Source organism: Nannospalax galili, unplaced genomic scaffold (assembly GCF_000622305.1).
Source record: "Nannospalax galili isolate Female #2095 unplaced genomic scaffold, S.galili_v1.0 scaffold944, whole genome shotgun sequence".
Taxonomy (NCBI): domain Eukaryota; kingdom Metazoa; phylum Chordata; class Mammalia; order Rodentia; family Spalacidae; genus Nannospalax; species Nannospalax galili.
The window spans coordinates 2,562,712-2,583,170 of record NW_008352899.1 but is presented as its reverse complement, the minus strand read 5'-3'; the positions used below and the strand labels follow the sequence as shown (position 1 = coordinate 2,583,170).

Below are 20,459 nucleotides of genomic sequence, written 5' to 3'. Positions count from 1 at the left end.
ACACATTATCACACTATTAAGAAGGCAAGGTAAACAAATAGCTTAAGTATTTTATTTGTTTGCAACTAAGCTTGTTAACACTATATAATGAAAATGTACAAAGAATAATGTTGCAGTTTTTGGTTAGATTTAAGTCAAAGACATTCATTAATAAGGAATCTTCAAATGTGAATATCCCAGAAATTTCCTTAAGCCATCTGATCTGAACAACTGTCTCTGAATATTACCTTACTTTGGAAGGTATTGGCATACATTTGAATTAAACTCAAGAATTTTCCAAAATAAAGCCGCAATTAAAAAAAAACTATTCTATAGTCAAACTAAAACAATTTTAATAGAACTTTCCTTTCCAAAACAATAGTAAAGGAAACAAGGCATTTTGTAAAGTATGGTCCTGAACATGTCACAGTAAAAATAAACGTATACTTTAACTCCCACCTCCTCAAAACAGAGGCTACTTTCTGTTCCACAGCCTTGGAACCAAGGCAAAGAACAGCCAATAAGCAACTTCGGGCAAAGGGTTGCCAAAACCAAGCTCTAACAGTTGAACATGGACACCTTAGAAGAGTCTGGGGGAACCTGACCAAAGGATCCAGATTCTATGTTTAAAACTGATGCAAGGTGAAGTGGCTCCTCCCGAGTAGCAGTGCTGCGAGGCCCGGCCTGGCCCCGTGCTCCCCTGTGCTATGCTCTGGAGCACACCCTGATGTTCCAGCTCCAGGGGAGACCTTTCCCTGTAGAAATTCAGTGTCCAGGGAGCTCTTTGATTGTATGAATGAGGTGAGCTCAGACTCCACAGGGTATTTTAAGGCTTGGAGTCAAAGTATTTTTCCAGCACAGCTAGGCAGAGTCCATGTGTTGATGGCCTGTCTCCAGTTTGTTCTAATTTGTCACCACATTATTTGCAGATTAAGGACAGCAGACCTTCGCTATATCATAATCACATCTAATGTCCATCCTAACTTATGATTCATAGTCTGTGCCTGGAAACAGTCCCTGTATTTAACAACAATACCTACACATAAAACAACCCACTGTTACAACTTATATGGTCACAAAACATTAATGATCTTCTGTAGACCAAGCAAATGTTTTTAACCATAATTGTCGTGCATCAAATTCACAGCCAGAATCCCCAAGATCAAAAAAATTTTGCACAATACAAATAATAACTTAAAACACACATACACACGTATACACACAGTCTCACACACACTTCTTACAGAACTGTGCTTGGGGAAACTCCATTTGTTGAGTGCCACTGAAGGCATATTTTGCTAAACTGTTGCTCCAGGTATTTTTGTTTGGAAAACCTATCACAGTAGGGCACAGCTGTTTATTGGATGAGCAAAAAAGAAAGATATGCTTGTGGCAACCAGAAAGTTTTTAGTTCTTTCAAGTTGTATAAAATGGACCTGCAGAAACATTTAAGTGTTCTCAGGATGCAAAGTTGGAGCTGAAATGTGATATCAAACCAGTTGCAAAAAGTGTACAGCAGCCATCTCTTGAGGTCAAACCCAGTACCCAGATAAGCAAGAAGGCTTCAGGATACATCTGTAAAACAAAAAGGGATAAAGAACAAAAGAGGTTAAGAACATAAAGCATTATATGCTGCTGAATATCTACTGAATATCTACTCAAGCCAATGTAGTCAAACACTGTGAGCCATCACCTAAATGGTACTGAATTTCATGAATTTAACAATCCTGTCTTGGCCAGGCATGGTGGCGCATGCCTTTAAATCCCAGCACTCAGGAGGCAGAGGCAGAGGCAGAGGCAGGCGGATCTCTGTGAGTTCCAGGCCAGCCTGGTCTACACAGTGAGTTCCAGGCCAGCAGGGTCTACAGGGAGACCCCGTCATAAAAAGACAACACTCCCCCAAAACAGAAAGAACTTGCTTGGAAAATTTAAAGAAAATCTTGGCATACTTACAGCTTGTAGGCCTTGTTCCATATCGCCGCATAATCTGATCATGTGTGAATTTCACAAAAGATTCATACTGTTCTGTGAAGACAGAATAAACAGTGTATATTTACACCAGAAACTAATCCCTAATTCCTGAAGCAATTTAAGAATCCAATGTTGGTCCGTTGTGCTGGTGTGTACACCTTTAATTCCAACCTGTGGAAGGCAGAGGCAGGCGGATCTCTGTGAGATCAAAGCCAGGTTGGTCTACATAGTTCCAGGCCAGCTGAGGCTACAGGGAGACCTTATCTCAAAAACCCAACTTCCCAAAACACAAATAAGCAAGAACAAACAAAAGAACAAAGTGTCAGCGCACATACTTCCCAGTTTGCATTCTCTGCTCACTCCTCACCCAATGAGCTCTGTTCCTTTTAGATACAAATCCATGGTTCTTAGGTTTTGGTCACTGATCATCTGTAACAACAGTCTCCCAATAAACTTTATTCTCCTATAACTCTACTTGCTATCAATGGCCTCCCTACAGAGCTTAGTGTTTATTACTAAGGCCAGCAAAACAAAAACCAAACAAACAAAAAACCTATGGAACCTATGAAGTTTTGAAGTCTGTTCTCTGTCATAAAATGAAAACATGAACAAGTGGGATGGCAACCTAAGCTCAGTAATAGAGGGCTTGCCTAAGCAAAGAATAAGGCCAGTCCCCAGCACCAAGAAAGAAAAAAAGAAAAAAACAAGCTGGGCATGCTGGCTCATGCTTGAATCCCATTCCTTCTGGGGAGGGGGTAAGAGGAGTTCATAGACAGCCTGGTCCGTACAAGTTCCAGGCCAGCTAGGGCAACAGAGAAAGATCCTGTTTAACAAAAAACAATGAATAGAAAAGGTAGGCAACCAGAAAGCTAAAAAAAAATTCTATATTGTGTAACTGTAGAGTTCCACATAAATCTCTTCTACAGGGAAACTCGGTAGAAATGCAGACGTAGACAGGGAAGTGACTTAGAGGCAGGTGATATGAGAGCGGAGAGGGGATGATTAGCGATCGTCTTCATGCATTACATCATTAAAGAATCCAGTTAGTTCTATAAGCAAACTTATTAATGTTCCTTAATCATGTATTCAATTAATCCACTTATTTATCAACTTTTCTATCTTTGTAGCACTAGAAATTGAACCTAGGGCCTTGTCAACAATGGACAAGTGATCTACCAATGAGCGACATTCCCAGCCCCAACAGTTCCCAATTTAAAGCAGACTTGCTAATATTCTGACAAACCAAGTTGTGGAATTTACCAGATTAGAAGGTTGTTCAAGGAAATGCTGCCTAAAATCTCTGATCCAAACACTGTATCTATTACCTTCTATTCTTGTTCACATAAGGGTCAATTTGTCACCACTAATAACCATGTTTGTTCTAGCCTCAGCTGGGCTATACTTGCGTTTTCCTCCCTCCCTCCCTCCTCCCAAGCACTTGGACTGAAGGTGTGTGCCACCATGCCTGCCTTTATACTGGCTTTTTTCTACACTACACTCAACTTTCCCACATCAATAAAGTGATTCCCATCAGAAGCTTGAATATGCTGATGATACTGTACTTCTCCAATACTGACACCTGTCAGTACTATATCCCAACCACCTGTTTATCAGTTAGCCCAAATGGTCTATTCAATGCCTTTACTTATATGGAAAATTCTTACAAGAAGAGCTTGATTTATCTGCGTTTAGAAATGTGAGTTCTTTCATATAATGTATAAATAACATGGTGCACACCTATAATCCCAGAATTTAGGAGGCAGAGATGGGGATCTCTGTGAGACCCAGGCTAGCCTGGTCTATATAGCAGGTTCCAGGCCAGCTGGGGCTATATGGAGACCGTGTCTGAAAAAAACAAGAAAACCTAAAAAAATACAAAAACCCTGTTTACCATCACCAAAAAGTAGCCTCAACACTCAATTCAGTAGCCTCTCTTTTTCCAAGTTACCGAATGAAAGTGAATTCAAATCCCATGGAAAACAGTGCATAGCCACTGTCTCAGCCTACCTGCTAGTTTGGTATTGAGGATCTGCTCATACTCCTCCCGGATTTTATCTTCATAGTCTTTTAAAAGCCGCTCACAGATTATTCCAACTTGTCGAAGGGTAAAGGTGGGCTGGTCCTTCTTCATCCAGGAGGAACCTGGCAAGAAAAAAAATATAAGCTGAGTGTACACTCCTAAAACCCCAGCTACTTGGCAGGCAGGAAGAATGTAAGTTTGAGGCATACCTTGTTGGGCAACTTAGCAAGATCTGTCTCAAAATAAAAGTAAAAGATGGGATAAAGCTCAGTGGTAGAAAACTTGCTAGCACAAGGGCTCACGATCTAATCCCCAGTATCCAACCCCCACCCTCAAAAGATAAACCTAGTTACAAAAATACATTCTAATTCTATAGTTCAGAATTAACAATTTTCACATAATAGTCCTCAAGATACACAAAAGCTGTTTAGAAAGACTAGCCTGGTTGGCTAGGGATCCTTGAGGACCTGCTTATTTTTACCCATCCATTGCTGGGATCAAATTCAGGTCTTCCTACAAGCACTTACGCACTTCTAGCCAGGCGTAGTGGTGCATGCCTTTAATGGCAGCATTCAGGAAGGAGAGGCAGGTGGACCTCTGTGAGTTCAAAGTCAGCCTGGTCTGTATAGTGGGTCCTTGCTTTATAAAGCAAAGCTAAAGGTAAACTGAAAGGCAGGGGAAACAAAACATAGCCAAGTATGCTACCAAACTGCGTATAGAACAGTTCCAATGCCCTGATAATCTGGGCCCATACTCAAAGCTTATCTCATAAAGGACCAGAACCAAAAACTTAAAAGCTGCTATAAATCCTCCAGTCTAGATTAGGAAAAATAGATTTAGAGTACTAAGATCAGGTCTTTGGTGTGTTCATCCTTTTGACACTGGCAACAGATTATAATCTACAAAGTTCATGCTTGAGAACCGTGCAATCAAAGTAAAAACATAATATAAGCCACATATTTTAAGCGTATTTCTTCATTGGACTGCATTCATAGCTATCCTGGGGCACATGGGGCCTCCACGGATCACAGGCTGGACATGCCTGATAACACATGCTTTTTCAGTTTTCTGTCAAATCATGACCCCAACCAGAGACCTATAAACCCAGCACGCCAAGGTAGAGGCAGAAGAATCAAGAATTAGGGTCAAGGCCATTCTCTACTATTCAGCTAGGGAATCTCTTGCTTAAATGCCTATTGTAATCTCTTACTAAGTTTATGAGCAGAGGTTATGAAAGTAAAAACTATAATTTCAGTTCCTTGGTAGCTAAGAGTTCAGATCTGATTGGGATCCGTCAATCAAATTCACTCAGAGTTTTCAGCATAACCAGGGGGGAAGAAGGTTATAACAGACATTTATTTTGGAAGTGAGGCTAAGGGAGCAGCAGCCTGATTCTGGAGCTGGCAATTAGAACAAATTCCATAGGACTTCCTGCCTGATGATGATGAAGCAGCAGCCAGGTCTGAAGTGTTCTTCAGAAATCAGACTAATGTCTGTTCCTCCAGCTCTATTATTAGTCTTTAAGCTACTTACCATCCCTTAAACTAAACAATGTGTAATTTTCATTCTACAAATCCAACATGGCCACTCATCACTTTTTACCCGAAACATTCTCTATTTCTTTAAACACCTCTGCTCACACAAATGAAAAAATTCTATTACTAGTCGGGTGTGATGGCTCAGGACTTTAATCCCAGACAGAGGCAGGAGGATCTCTCTGAGTTCAAGGCCAGCCAGGTCTACATAGTGAGTTCCAGACCAGCTGGGGCTACAGGGAGACCCTGTCTCAAAAAAAAAAAAAATCCATTACTAAAATTTCAAGAAATGATCAAGAGAACCATCTGAATAACTATCCTTAGAAATCCATCATCTGACATGCTTTTAGTCTCAGCACTTGGGAGGTAGCAGAGGCAGGTAGGTGGATTTCAAGAGTCTGGTCTACATAGGTAGTTCAAGGCCAGCTGAGGCTGTAATACAGGGAGACTGTGTCTCAAAAAGAAAAACAAAAAACCTTTTCTACTGTTTTAGGACAGAGTTTACTAAAGATGTTCAAACACTGGCCTGCTGACCACCTACAAGGACTTATCAGGCCAAGCATAGTCCACGAAGTGACCATCAAGACCACTTCAAACCTTAGAACACCCCCAACCACCTGTCAATGTTACATAGCAAACTTCCCAACAGAATTTTCTACAGTTGTGTGCCCAATACAGTAGCCACACATGACTACTATGTACTTGAAGTACAATTAATACATATGAGAAATGAGTTTTGTTTTTTTTTTTTTTTTTGGCCTTTTTGAAACAGGGTCTCCCTGTAGCCCCAGTTGACCTTGAACTCAGAGATCCATCTGCCTCTGCCTCCCAAGTGCTGGGACAAGTGTGAGCCATCAAGCGCAGCTGAGAAGTGAATTTTTGTTATTTTTTTGAGACAGGGTCTCCCTGTAGCTCCAGCTGCCTGAAACTCACTCTGTAGATCAGGCTGGCCTCGAACTCACAGAGGATCAGCCTGTCTCTGCCTCCCAAGTGCTGGGATTAAAGGCGTGCACCACTGCGCCTGGTGAGAAATGAATTTTTAAGCTTGCTGGATATGGTGGCTCACAGCATGCCATGAGTACTCAGGAAGACTGCTGCAAGTTTCAGGCCAGCCTATTCTAGAGTTCCAGGAGAGCCAGGGCTATAATAGTGAGATCTTGTCTCAAAACAAGGGGCTGGGTATGGTAACTCAGGCATGCCTTTAATCCTAGCACTCAGGAGGTAGAGGTAGGTGGATCTCTGTGTTTCAGGCCAACCTAGTCTACAGAGCAAGTTCCAGGCCAGCCACACTTACTTAGTTCCACGTTGTAGCTTGAATCTAGACTATCCCCCACAGGCCTGGGTCTTGAGCACTGGTTTCCTACCTTGTGACAGTATTTTGAAGGCTGTGGAGTCTTTAGGAGGTAGGGCTTGGCAAGCTACTGAAATAGGTTACTGGGACAGGCCTTTGAAGTTTGTAGCTATATCTGGTCACATGTTCTATCCCCCCCCCCACCCCAATGTTCTCTGTTTCCTGGTCTGTACAGTATGAAGGCAGTCAAAAGTTCTCACTCCAGAGAGGTACTTCACCTTGCCTGTTCAGCCATGAAGGACTGTATCATCTGAAACCATGAGCCAAAATGAACTTTTTGCCTTAAGTTGTTTCTATCTGGTATTTTGTCACTGTTATAAGAAAAGTAACATACCACATGTGGCTAAAGGATACACTGCAGTTAAAGAGAATATTCTGTTTGCTATGTAGTGCAGGCTGGTCAGAAATGCACCTGGCATTGGCCTTCCAAACACTGGGATATGGCCATGCACCACCAAACCCACCTCACACACTCTGAAAATAGATTGTGACTGTCAAGTATGCTTACCTGGAGAACTAGGTGCTGTGAGTGCTGAGGAGTGAGGCTGGCTTTCTGAAGTGCAGGCTTCACTCTGATTGAGAACAACTTCTAAATGTCTCCACCTCTGATAACGACTATATTCTTGCTTTATGTTCTGAAAAATTTGCTCTAATAAAAAAAGAAAACAAACGAAAATTCATTTGAGAAGCATGGAGGCCTTAGCACACTACCAATGAGCTACATCCCCAGCACAAAAAAAGATACTCTGACTAAATATTCCCTTTATCATATATGTCAATCTCTTCCCAACCCCTATGTTAACAAGTGAATGTTTGTACTGTAGAAAGCACCCAGATGACCTCAAGACATTGTGTTCTTATTCCTACTATTTAAAAGGCATAGAATTGTGGCAACACACGCCTTTAATCCCATAGGCAGAGGCAGGCAGAGCTCTGTGAGTTCAAGACCTGCCTGGTCTATATAGCAAGTTCTAGGCCAGCTGGAGCTATAGGGAGACCCTGTCTTAGGGTAAAGGTGCTTGCTGTGTGAGCAAGGTGTCCTGAGTTCAATTTCCTGAACTGGCATAAAGGTGGGAGTAGAGAACTGACTCCATAAAACTGTCCTCTGACTGTGACATGTGTATCATGGTACATGTGCCCACACACACATATCACGCACGTACATTGATAACAACCTTAAAAAAATGTTTAGAGGGGCTGGAGAGATGGCTCAGCGGTTAAGAACACTGGCTGTTCTTGCAGAAGACCTGGGTTCGAATCCCAGCACCCACATAGCAGTTAACAACTGTCTGTAACTCCAGTTTCAGGGGATCCGACAGTCTCTTCTGTCCCCCGCGGGCACTGCATGACATGGGTGCACTTACATGCATGCAGGCAATACACACACACACATAAAATAAAAATAATAAAATATTAAAAAAAAAGTTTAGAGTAACAGCTGTTTTGGCTGAGCCTCCCATACAGCTCCCTTTACTTGTTTTCCTCTTGGGGCAAGCAAGTCATACCTGCATTTTGCTGGCGTAGTGTTATCAATTTATGGTAAAAGTGATCTTGTTATTTTAAATTTCTATTGAGACAGTCTCACATGGCCCAGGCTGGCCTTGAACTTGCTAGCTGTGATGACCACCAACTCCCGATCCTCCTGAATTCACTTATCAAGCATGGAACCACTGTGCCTGGCTTTTTTTTTTTTTTTGAACAATGTCTCAAACTGTAACCCAGGCTGGCCTTAAAATCACAGTAATCCCTCTGCCTTAGCTTGACTAAGTTTTATATGTTTACAGTATTAAGGGTTGAATCTCTTATCATCCAAGGCCTTTTAACAATGAAGTTTTTTTTTTTTTTTGAGACAGTGTCTCCCCCCCCCATAGCCCTAGCTGTCCTGGAACTCACTATGTAGACCAGGCTGGCCTTGAACTCACAGAGATCCGCCTGCCTCTGCCCCCCGAGTGCTGGTATTAAAGGCGTGTGCCACCATGCCCGGCCTTCAATGAAGTTTAAAATTTTTTTTTTTATTATTTTTATTTTATGTGTATGCATGTATTGCCTATAAGTGCACCTGTGTCATGCAATGCCCATGGAGGACAGAAGAAGCTGTCGGTTTCCCTGGAACTGGAGTTACGGACAGCTGTTAGCTGCAATGTGGGTGCTGGGATTCCAACCTGGGTCCTTCTGCAAGAACAGTCAGTACTCTTAACCGCTGACCCATCACTCCAGTCCCAACAATGAAGTTTTTGTCCCGCATAACTCAAGATCTTTAGATAGAAGGATAGACAGCAAATACTATTATGTTCAAAAAGGAGAAGATGAGATTTGTTGGGGATTAATGGCCAATGCTCATTAAAATTTTTTTCTGAGCTGAGTGAGTATGGTGGCTAGTGCATGCCTGGATTCCCAGCATTTGGAAGGTGAAGGTGGGAGAATCGCGAGCTCAAAATCATCTTTAAAAAAAAAAATTATTTCTTGGGGTTGGGGATTTAGCTCAGTGGTAAAGTACTTGCCTAGCAAGTGCAAGGCCCTGGGTTCGGTCCTCAGCTCCGGAAAAGAAAGAAAAAAAAATTTCTTAAACAAACCAAAAAAAACAAAAACAACACCCCACAAAAACAAACAAAAAAATTTATTATTTTTATTTTATGTGTATTATGTGTATTGCCTGCATGTAGGTAAGTGCACTGAGCCACCTCTCCAGCCCTCAAAATCATCTTTAAAAAAAAAAAGTTTACTATTTTTATTTTATGAGTATGAGAGTATTGCTTGCATGTAGGTAGGCACACCTGTGTCGTGCAGTGCCTGTGAAGATCAGAAGAGGGCATCAGATTCCCTGGTACTGGAGCTACAGATGGTTGTTAGCCACCATGTGGGTGCTGAAAATCAAACCTGGGTCCTCTGAAAGAGCAGCCAGTGCTCTTAACCACTGGACCACCTCTCCAGTCCCTCAAAATCATCTCTGCTTACATAGCAAGTCTGAGAACAGGCTGGGCTTCATGAGACCCTGTCTCAGAAAATAACCTGGGTATTACAGTTCACGCCTATATTCTCAGTGATTGAAAAGTAGGGGCAGGAAGATCACTGATAGTTCAAGGTCAGTCTAGGCTACAATGAGTTCCAACATAGCCTAGGCTATGAGCCCTGTTCCCCAAAAACGAAACAGGCTGGGCATGGTGGTAACAGGCTTTTAGCACTGGGGAGGGAGAAGCCTCTTGATGAAATCAAGGTCAGCCTGGTCTACATTTTGAGCTCCAGGCTAGCTGGGGCTATTGGGAGACCCTATCTACAAACAAACAAACAAACAAACAAACTCTGAAGCCAGACACAGTCTCAAAAACAAAAATAATTCCCAACTAGGCCTGGTGGTGGCAAGTCTATAATCCCAGCTACTCTGGAGGCCACAGTAGGAGGATCCTAAATTCACTACCACATTGGAAGACACAAAATTTAATAAGAGTTTAAGTAAACAGCCAGATGTGGGGGATTGGCAGGTAGGCACGCCTTTAATCCCAGCACTCCAGAGGCAGAGGCAAGTGTTATCTCTGTGAGATCCAGGCCAGACTGGTCTACACAGTAAGTTCCAGGCTAGCTGTGTAGCTGTGGCTATAGGGAGACCATGTTTCAAACTCCCCACCAAACAAAACCAAAACCCAAACTAAAAATAAGCAACCTGGTAAGACTTTATCTGAAAATAAAAAGTAAAACAAGGGCTGAGGATAAAGTTCAATGGTACAGCACTTGCTTCACACGCACAGACCCTACCAGCACCACAAAAAAACCAACCAACCAACCAACCAACCAACCAACCAACCAAAAAAAAAAAAAAAAAAAAAAACCCTTTTAATAGGCAATGCTTGGTAGGATTCAAATTATTACTCTAAGTCAAAGTAATCACAAACTGAATTTGTTAACATCCAGAAAACACCAATTAGAAGCATCTAAAACTAAACTCCTAGAGACAACAAAGAATCTGGAAGGATGTGGTTTTAAAGTTTTATATACAGTGGTATAACACTGTATTCACTCTCCAACAAGTTCTAGGTCAGCCAGTGCTACACAGTGAGACCTATCTCAAAAAATCCAAGCAAAACAAGCCCAGAAAAATAAACCCAGGAAATTATGTTCCCCTAACTTGAAGTGTTCTAGGAAATACTGTGCTGTAACTGTACTTTCTGTGGTGGGAGGTGTGGATAATGCCACTTTCCTTCTCCTTAGCTATGTACAGCTTTGGGAAGTTATTGAGAATCTTCAGTCTAGTTCTCCAAAATATGAAATGCCTATCTGATTAGTGAGAATGCAAATCAAAGGTATTAATGTCACAAGTGATGCATCCAGGGAGCATGAATTCTCTACACAGCTGCATACCTAGGTAAACACAACTGCCTAAAAGCTGAAACAATACTAGCAATGCTTTCTTTTAACAATGTTATGAAATTCATGCTTTAGCTCCACAAACTTAGGAACGCTTCACTTCATTTTTAAAGTCATATTCCTCAAGCACATACCTGCAGGACTTGAGATGAGGATGTAAGCAACTGCTATGACTTGAAACAAGAAAGGACACGTATGAGGACAATACTCCAAAGAACAGAAGGGCTTTGATGAACCCTAACTGCCTCCAGTATGGCAAAGTGAACAGATGGAAACACACACAACCAGACCAAAGGACTACCAAGCCCAAGTTTCTAACCATGGTACACAGGAAAAAAATACCTAAAACAGGAAACATCATTTATCTTTTTTTAAAATATCACTTTCTTTGTAACAGTAGTTAACTGTAACCTTGCTTCATTATTATGTCAGCTTTTGCTTCCAGGTTCATAGGCTAAATTCATCCTCAAAACCCTCAATGTCTCTAGGCTACTACAAACCAAAACTGAAACTCTTGATGTGGTGGCACACGCCTTTAATCCCAGCACTCGGGAGGCAGAGGCAGGCCGATCTCTGAATTCAAGGCTAGCGTGGTCCACATAGTCAGTTCCCCACCAGCTGGGGTTACTGGGAGACCCTGGAAAAAAAAAAAAAAAAAAATGAGACTCAGCTCTAAATCAGGCCTGGTGGCAGACACCTACAATCCCAGGCAATACTCAGGAGGTAGAGGCAGGAGAAACAGGAGTTCAAAGCCATCACTGGCTACATAGCAATAAGAAGTAGAATATTCAGCCCTCCGGAGGTGGAGGAGGATAAAGAGTTCAAGGTCATCTTTAGCTATTTAGTAAACCTGGGCTACCTGAGACCCTGTCTCCAATAAAAGGAAGAAGCCAGATGTGGCAGGCCATACTTTTCATCCCGGCACTCCAGAATCTCTGAGATGGAGGCTAGCCTGTTCTACAAAATGAGTTCCAAGTCAGCTGGGGAGACCTTGTCTCAAAAAAGGGAAGGAGGGGGAGGGAAGAAAAGTAAAGTGAGATTGTTACTCATTTTCCCATTATCTGACATTATCATTGTTTCAGGTGTTTTGAGACAGGTTCTTGATATGTAGTCCAGGATAGCCTAGAACTCACTACATAAGCCAGGCTGGCCTCAAATCTGAAGTGATCCTCCTCCTATTTTTGCTTCTGGAGTGCTGGGATTACAGGTGTGTACCATCAGGCCCAGCATATTCTACTTGTATTGCAACTAACAAAGCCTCCTGAATCCAGGAGACATCTTTTACTTAACCTAAAGCATTAAATAATGGATTAATACTTTGTCCTTCTTTCATGGCCAACAACCAAATTCCAGTAAGCACAAAGAAACATGGGGTTGGGGGTGCATTTAATGAATTAAGAAATTTAACTGACGGGTCTGGTCATGTAGATTCACCACAAAACGCTGCCATATTCAGATTTCTAAATACACTTACAATCACCATTAAGGATTTGACCGTAATGTGAACAATACAGATGGTCTATTGAAGAAACAAAACTTTTACATAAATTCCATTAAAAAACAACCAGCAAGCAGACATCTACTTTTTTTTTTTTTTTGAAATGGGGTCTCCTTAAGCTGCCCAGGCTTGTATGGGACTTCTGGGCTCAGGCAATCGTCTTTTCTCAGCTCTGCCTACTTCACCATCAATAAAAAAAAAAAGGGAATTTAAAGTAGGAGAGAGTACATAGAGGTCAAGCTGGGTAATGGAGGGAGAAGAAATAAAGGCTAAAGGCACTTCTAACTGAAAGGCGAGGAAAGAATGATTTAAAGTGATCCCAAGGCTTTGCTTAAGCTTGAGGAATAGAAATTTTTCAAAAGAAACGACTTGCCAAAATCCATTTTTGCGAGCTCATTTCTGGGAGCCCTTTAAAATTGCTGAATATGAATGCTGATGCACTTTCCCTCTACTACTGCAACCTGATAGGTATCTTGCTGTCACATGCGTCCTTCCTTTTCCCTTGGCCAAAATGAAGTGCCAATTATTGAAGTCGAGCCCTTGTATATTTGAATTCTTGGTACCAAAATCTCTGTATACTGAAGGACTGTCAAATTCTAGCCGACCACCTACTCATTTCAAGCCATACACGGTACAAGACAATAGCCATACAATAAAACATGGCCAGTTTCGTGGAGAAATGGGCAGGTTGAAATCGGATTCCATGACTCCTGCGGCGGCTACTGGTCCCTGAAGACTTCTAGAAATCAGGTCTCCCCACAAGCTGCAGCTCGGTGCCGAGCAGCATACACTCACGCCCCTTCCCAGTAACCCGCCTTCTCTCGCCCCACTCCAGGCTGGGTTCGTGAGCAGAATCCAATTTTCCATGGCCCACTGGGTTTGCGGGGCGGTTCAGTGCAGCGAAGACAGGAGGGGCTTAAGGGCCCTCGGCGGCCCGGGCTCTCCCCTCTAATCTGCGTGCCCACCCCTCCAGGCTCCCCAGCCCCAGGAAACCCGAAAACCGACACTGTGGGGCCACTACCCCTCCCGGATGTCTCTCGTCCCCGGAAGCTGCCCGGCCCAGAGCACCCCAGTTCCTTTTTCTCAAGGCAAAGGGGTGCTGTGGTGAAGCCGGCGGGTCCCGCGACCCCCACACCCTCCCCAGCCCCCACGCCCAGGCTTGGCTTTTTGCCAAGCCCGCAGCAGTAGCGCAGGTTACCCGGAGTCGGAAGGCGACGATCGCAGCCGGGCGGGGCGGGCTGCTGGAGAATCGCCGGCGGCGTCTGCATCTGAAACGGCGGTGGCTCGGCGTCCGGTGGCCTGAGGCCCGGAGTGGGGCCGGGCAGAGGGGCGCAGCGCCGCCGTTTCGGGGAACCCGGGCTCAGCAGCGCCGCCTCGAACTCCATGGGCCGCTTCAGGGTCGCTCCGCACGCCATGCCGCGGACCGGCCACACAGCACACGCAGACGCGGCGGCAAGTGCGGCCGGGGATGCGGCTGCTGAGCAAGGCTAGCCAGCCAAGCCGGCTCCAATGGCGCCTCCAGCACCCGGCAGCCGCGCTGGCCCCGCCTTCTGTGACGTCACGGGCGTGCGCCACCGCCCGGCGGACGGGGGGGGGCGAAGCCGGAAGAGGGCCGCTCTGGGAGGTCGGGCGGGCTGGGCTCGGCCTGAGGCGCCCCCTGCGGATGAAGTAGGCTGGTCTGGGCGGGGAGCGTGGTTGCCTAGCAACATGGGGATTTTTTTTTGGGGGGGCCCTCCGCCCCCGCCACTTCGGGGGCCCCCCTATTCCGGGCCAGCTGAAGTTTTTCACACGTGCGCGGCACGGGCGTGGGAAGGGAGAGATTGGAGGGAATGGGTGAGAGATCCCGGGCGTCGGGGGTTCACCAGTGGCCAAGTGACCTCCTTTTGGGCTGCCCTTTTCCAGGATAAAAGAGAGGGTGCTTCTAAAGGGTTCTCAAAGGCTCTTCACGGACTCCGGTTATCTGAGGATAGGCTTGAATCAATGAACCTTGGGAAATCAGGAGCAAATTGGAGAGGTGTGTCACAATGAATGTATTTTTGGGATAGATGAGCTGTATATTAATCAACCCTCCAAGTGAATCTGCCACTCAAAACTCACTGGCTTAAACCAGCAAGAGGTACCAGAGTGTTAGGAATTTATGATAGCTGGTTTGCCAGTCCTTCCTCATCTGACTTGGCAACTCCGGTAGGTTCTTCCTCGAATCTAGCTGAATTCTCTACAGCAGTGCTGGTTGAAAAGAGCTTTTGAAGCCGGGTGTGGTAGTGCACGCCTTTAATCCCAGCACTCCGGAAGCAGAGGCAGGCGGATCTCTGTGAGTTCAAGACCAGCCTGGTCTACACAGTGAGTACCAGGCCAGCTGGGGCTACAGGGAGACTGAAAACAAAAAAAAAGAAAAGCGTTTTTGAAACTGCAAAATTGAATAAAACACAGAGAAGTTCTGCTTTTAGAAACTATGTGGTATTTTCCTTGGGAGCAGCAGTTCCAGTGCTTTCAAATATATCAGGGCGATTTGTGATTAAAAAAAAAATGTCGGGCGTGGTGTCACATGCCTTTAATCCCAGCACTCGGGAGGCAGAGGCAGGCGGATCTCTGTGAGTTCAAGGCCAGCCTGGTCTGCATAGTGAGTTCCAGGCCAGATGGAGCTACAGGGAGACTCTGTCTCAAAAAAAAGATCAGAAAAGACAAAAAACAAAAACAAAAACCAAAACCCCAAAAACCAAACTCCCCCCCCCAAAAAACCCCAGCTTTCTGTAGTTACTCATATGTGTTAAATAACGATTGTAACTTCCTTGATCTGGCTTCCACAGATCTCTGTAATCGATTTTTTCAGAACAATTCAAATTTGAGATACTCTTTTAGTAGCTAAAATGGCTATACCTCAGCACTTGAGTTAGAGAATAGAGGCATCATACCTCCAGTGCCCCCCCACACCTTATTTAGGTGCTTGTTTGTTCCTTTTCCCTGAGTCCTTCAGTTTCTACAAATTCTTTAAAGATCATAACATAGGACATGTATTTTTGCTAAATATGAGAAATAATTCCAAGATGATTCAGTATACGAAATTGTTCCTTTTTGTAGCCTTGGGCTTTGCTAGGCACACTACCAATGAACTGTATCTCTAACCCACATTAGGTTTATTTTAGCCCATTTGTTGTCTATATAATGTAAAGATGGCTTACAATAAACTAAAAATTTAGAAATAAGACATTAGAGCCAAAGAAAAAGGAGATCACAATTATCTTAGAGTTAAATGTGATAGTTCTGAACTTCCTGGAAGCCAGGGCAAAAATAAAAACTCAGATGCTGATCAGATGTTGTCATCAGAAAGGAATGAGTTCATCAGAGGAAACAGACCATCATTCAGTTTCTTCTGTATCACCAAATCCTAAAGGTAGTTTCTCTTCTGACTTTATTAGGGAACATCAGATGATGTGATAAAGTAATCAAGGCAATTTGCAGGCCTCCTTCTTATGTTTAATAAAAACCAAGGACATGAAAAGAAACCTAATGATTTTTTTTTTTTTTTTGGTCTTTTTGAGACAGGGTCTCCCTGTAGCCCCAGCTGTGCTGGAATTCACTATGTAGACCAGGCTGGCCTCAAACTCACAAAGATCTGCCTGCCTCTGCCTCCGGAGTGCTGGGATTGAAGGCGTGCGCCACCATGCCCGGCTAATGATGGTTATGTTTAAAAGGACTTGTTTAAGATGGTGCAAGTAAATTGTTTTCTTGTGGTATAAACAGCTCCAAAGTTAAAGCTTAGAAAATTTGAAAAGTATGGCCTTTGGGTAGCCATTCTAAACAGCATGTCTTTTAGCTAGGATTTTGCTAAGTGCTTTGAGAGTCACTTTGTGATCCTTTACTCTGAGTGTGCCTTGTAATATTAGTGTTTTAAAAAAAGAAGCTATAATTTGCCTGTGTATCTGACTGTGCTTCAAAACCATACCTTCCTTGACAATAAAATAATGAGGCCTTATTCATCTGTGTTTCCCCATTAGCATCGCAGTGTTTGAATACAGCAGGGGTAGGCACAGAATAAATATTAGTCAAGTGAATAAATGGCAATTATTGTTTTATCTCTGAAAGCTGATAGGCCACATTGCTGAATGAGGGTGGATTTAGATGATTCAGAAACAAAACAAGTAGGTGGTATATCCTATTATATGTTGCAGATGACAGTGGCCCAACCAGGGAGATGCCTTTGAGGGAAGGCAGATGGGCTGCTCTGATAGGATACTCAGTCCTTATGAGGTCACCACAGTCTGCGTCTACTTTGCTTTAGTTTATACAGACACTGGACCAGTCATGCACATGCACACAATCCCACACTCATGTAATCGAGTATCTCCATGTGTTGGGCATTATATTATCAAACTTTTGTATATGCAGATGGTTTGGTATGAAAAGAGACTTGTTTGCACGACACGGGTGCACTTACATGCAGGCACACTCATACACATAAAAAATAAAAATAAAATAAATTTTAAAAAATTAAAAAAAGAAAAGACTTGCTTCCTGTCCTCTAATGACTTCTAGTTTGCTTAGAGACAACAGATGTTAATCAAACAATCACAACAACACATATCTAATTCTAATCTGTGACAAGTGCTAGAAACGAAAAGGACGGGGATGTGAGGAGAGTATGGAACTGGGAATCCTAACCTGTGCTGGAGTCAGTGAATACTGAAGAAGCAGGATTTGAGCTAAGAGCTGGCAAATCAGTGGCAGGTGATTAAGCCGCAAGAGGGTGATCTTCCCACAAGAAGAGAGCATCTAGAAAAGTCTGTGGCACAAGGGACCCAGATCAAAAATGTTGGAGGAACCAAAACAGTCTCAAGTGGCTGTGCTACAGAGCATGAATGAATTCAGGGAGATGAAAACCTAGCAGTTTATGATCAGGTTTACATTTGAGAAGATTTTCGGCTACTCTGGAGAACAGGTGTGAAGAGATGAGAGATGGATGGAGGTGATCAAGGATTAGTCTTATGAAACCAGGTATGGTGACCTAAAATTCCAACACTTGGAGGTAGAGATAGGAAGAATGGGAGTTCCAGGCCACCCTCAGCTACATGGCACGTTCGAGCCTGTCCTGGACTATTAGACCGTGTGTCTCAAAAACAAAAATCCAAAATTTCCTTATATTTATCAGACCTGTGTCCCTCCCACATAGGTAGATAGTGAACAAAGATAAAGAGATGAAATCAACAGATCTTGGAGAAATTGCAGTGTAGAGGTTGGGGAAAGGCAGGACTTAAGCATTACTGCTAGTATTACTTTGTGTGATAGAGAGAGAGAGAGAGAGAGAGAGAGAGAGAGAGAGAGAGAGACCAGGAACTGAACTCAGGGCTTTGGCAAGATAGCTAAACAGGTAACAAAAGCTTTCCCTTGCAAATTTGACATCCTGAGTTCAGTCCTTCAAACTCATAGTGGAACCAACTCCTAAAAGTTATCCTCTTTACCACCACATATGCACTGTGCAACACACACATTAATATTTTTTTTTCATTTTTAAAAATAGGGGCTGTGGAGATAGCTAATTTTAAAAAAAGGACTGCTATATGCTGGAGAGATGGCTCAGCGGTCAGGAGCATTTGGCTAAGCTTGTGGAGGGCCTGGGTTTGGTTTCTAGCACCCACTATAACTCCAGTTCAAAGGATCTGGTGCCCTCTTCTGACATCTTCAGGCATTGCATGCATGGACACATACATGCAGGCTAAACATTCATACACATAAAATAAAAAATAAGATAAATGAAGTAAAAAATAGGGTCAGTGAGATGGCTGAGCAGGTAAAGGAACTTGCTGCCACGCATGATCACCTGAGTGCAACGCCCTGAACCCATATGGTAGAAAGAGAAAACTGATTTCCCCAAATTGCCCTATGATCTCCACACAAGCACCAAACGAATAAATAATAAAACATAATGAAGGACAAAGAATAAAGAAGCAAGGAAAAGAAGAAGAAGTAAAATGAACCCAGGGCCCTGTGCATACCAGCCCTGTTTTTTGTTTTTTTTGTTTTTTTTGTCTTTTTGAGACAGGGTCTCTCTGTAGCCCCAGCTGTCCTGGAATTCACTATGTAGACCAGGCTGGCCTTGAACTCACAGAGATCCACCTGCCTCTGCCTCCCGAGTGCTGGGATTAAAGATGTGCACCACCACACCCGTCACATAAAGTCTTTTTAAAAGTTAAAACAAGGGCGAGGCATGGTGGCACACGTCTTTAATCTCAGCATTTGGGAGGCAGAGGTAGGCAGATCTCCGTGAATTCAAGTCCTTCCTGGTCTACATAGTGAGTTTCAGGTCAGCTGGGGCTACAGGGAGACCCTGTCTCAAACACATGCACACACACACACACACACACACACACACACAATTTAAAAAAGCTTGTTATGGCTCTAGGGACCTATAGCTCCACAGCTATAGGGGTGATGGAGACAAGTGGATCACTGGGACTTGTGATCCTCGTTCTAAGTTCTGTGCACATCTGAACAAACACACACACACACACACACACACACACACAATTTTTGTATTTTTGAGACAGGGTCTTCATGTAGCCCAAGCTCACTTGAAACTCACTATGTACAACAGGCTGGCCTCAGTCTCACAGAGATCTGCCTGCCTCTAACTCCTGAGTGCAGGGATTAAAGCTGTTTACCACCATGCCTGGATCAAAACATTTTTTATTATTTTTATTTTATGTGTATGAGTCTATTACTTGCATGTAGGTGCACCTGTGTCTGGAGATTCCCTCAGAGGTCAGAAGAGGCATCAGATCCCCTGGGACTGGAGTCACGGACAGTTGTCAGCTGCCGTGAGGGTGCTGGGAATCGAACCCTGGTCCTCTGCAAGAATAGCCAGTCCTCAACCAGCCATCTTTCCAGCCCCCACAAAAACATCTTTAACAAGAAAAATGAAGGACAAATGACAACCTGATCAAGGCAAGACAAGTGGGGAGGGGAAGGATGAAGTGACATCAGCAAAGTAAAATAAATAGAAACATAATTTTGCTGAAGTAAAGTGTTACTGAGTTGCCATTAATTGTATTTTCTTTTGTTTTTGGGACAAGGTCTCCCTTAGGCCAGAGAAGCTGCAAGTTTGCAAAGCAATCCTGCTTCTGCCTCTTGAGTGCTGGGGTTACAGCTGTACCTGGCATACTTAGTTTCATTCATAGTAAATAAAGAGAATCATCTCACTGAAAAAAACTGTCAGTTTGACTTAGGAAGTAATACAAGTATTCACTGTATTAAACAGTGATAGCTTGACTGGGTGGTGAAGTCCTGTAATCGATCTACTCAGGAGGCTGAGGCAAGTGGATTACAAATTCAAGGTGTGCATAGGATAAAGAGAAAGTTCAAGATCAACCTGGGCAATTTATCAAGAACCTATCTAAAGAGGGTGGGGGCATGAGTTAGAGAGATAGAAAGGTGGCTCAGCAGTTAAGAGCACAGGCTAGTCTTACAGAGAACTGGAGTTCTGTTTCCAGCATCCACATAGCTGCTGACAATCTCCTTAATTCCAGTTCCAGGAGATCTGATGCCCTCTTCTGGCCTCTGTAGGCACTGCACACACATGGTGCACTTATATACATGCAGATAAAACACTCATACATGTAAAATAAAAATAAATTTTAAAAGGGTGAGGCTAGGTATATAACATTAGTAGTAGAGTGTGTGATTGCTTAGCAGTTTCGAGACCCTGAATTAAGTCTCTAGTATGATTGATCAATCAATAGATAGATGATAGAT

General features: G+C 43.4%; 1 protein-coding gene across 1 annotated transcript; it reads right to left on the bottom strand.

Moving 5' to 3' along the window:
- Positions 1-30: 30 nt before the first annotated feature.
- Akirin1 (akirin 1) lies at positions 31-14,303 on the bottom strand. The gene is made up of 5 exons (XM_008850231.1): positions 13,912-14,303; positions 7,365-7,505; positions 3,958-4,092; positions 1,933-2,004; positions 31-1,554 (listed from the first exon to the last, which is right to left on the bottom strand). The coding sequence occupies exons 1-5, from the start codon at positions 14,126-14,128 to the stop codon at positions 1,544-1,546; spliced, it is 576 nt and encodes a 191-aa protein (XP_008848453.1). The 5' UTR covers positions 14,129-14,303; the 3' UTR covers positions 31-1,543.
- Between the last annotated feature and the right edge of the window lie 6,156 nt (positions 14,304-20,459).

Coding starts and splice junctions, on each gene's coding strand:
- Akirin1 (XM_008850231.1), bottom strand. CDS start 14,128: ATGGCGTGCGGAGCGACCCTGAAGCGGCCCATGGAGTTCGAGGCGGCG. Junction 7,506..13,911: donor TCGTCGCCTTCCGACTCCGG/GTAACCTGCGCT, acceptor TTTTTTTATTAG/AGCAAATTTTTCAGAACATA. Junction 2,005..3,957: donor CCTCAATACCAAACTAGCAG/GTAGGCTGAGAC, acceptor CTGTCTTCACAG/AACAGTATGAATCTTTTGTG.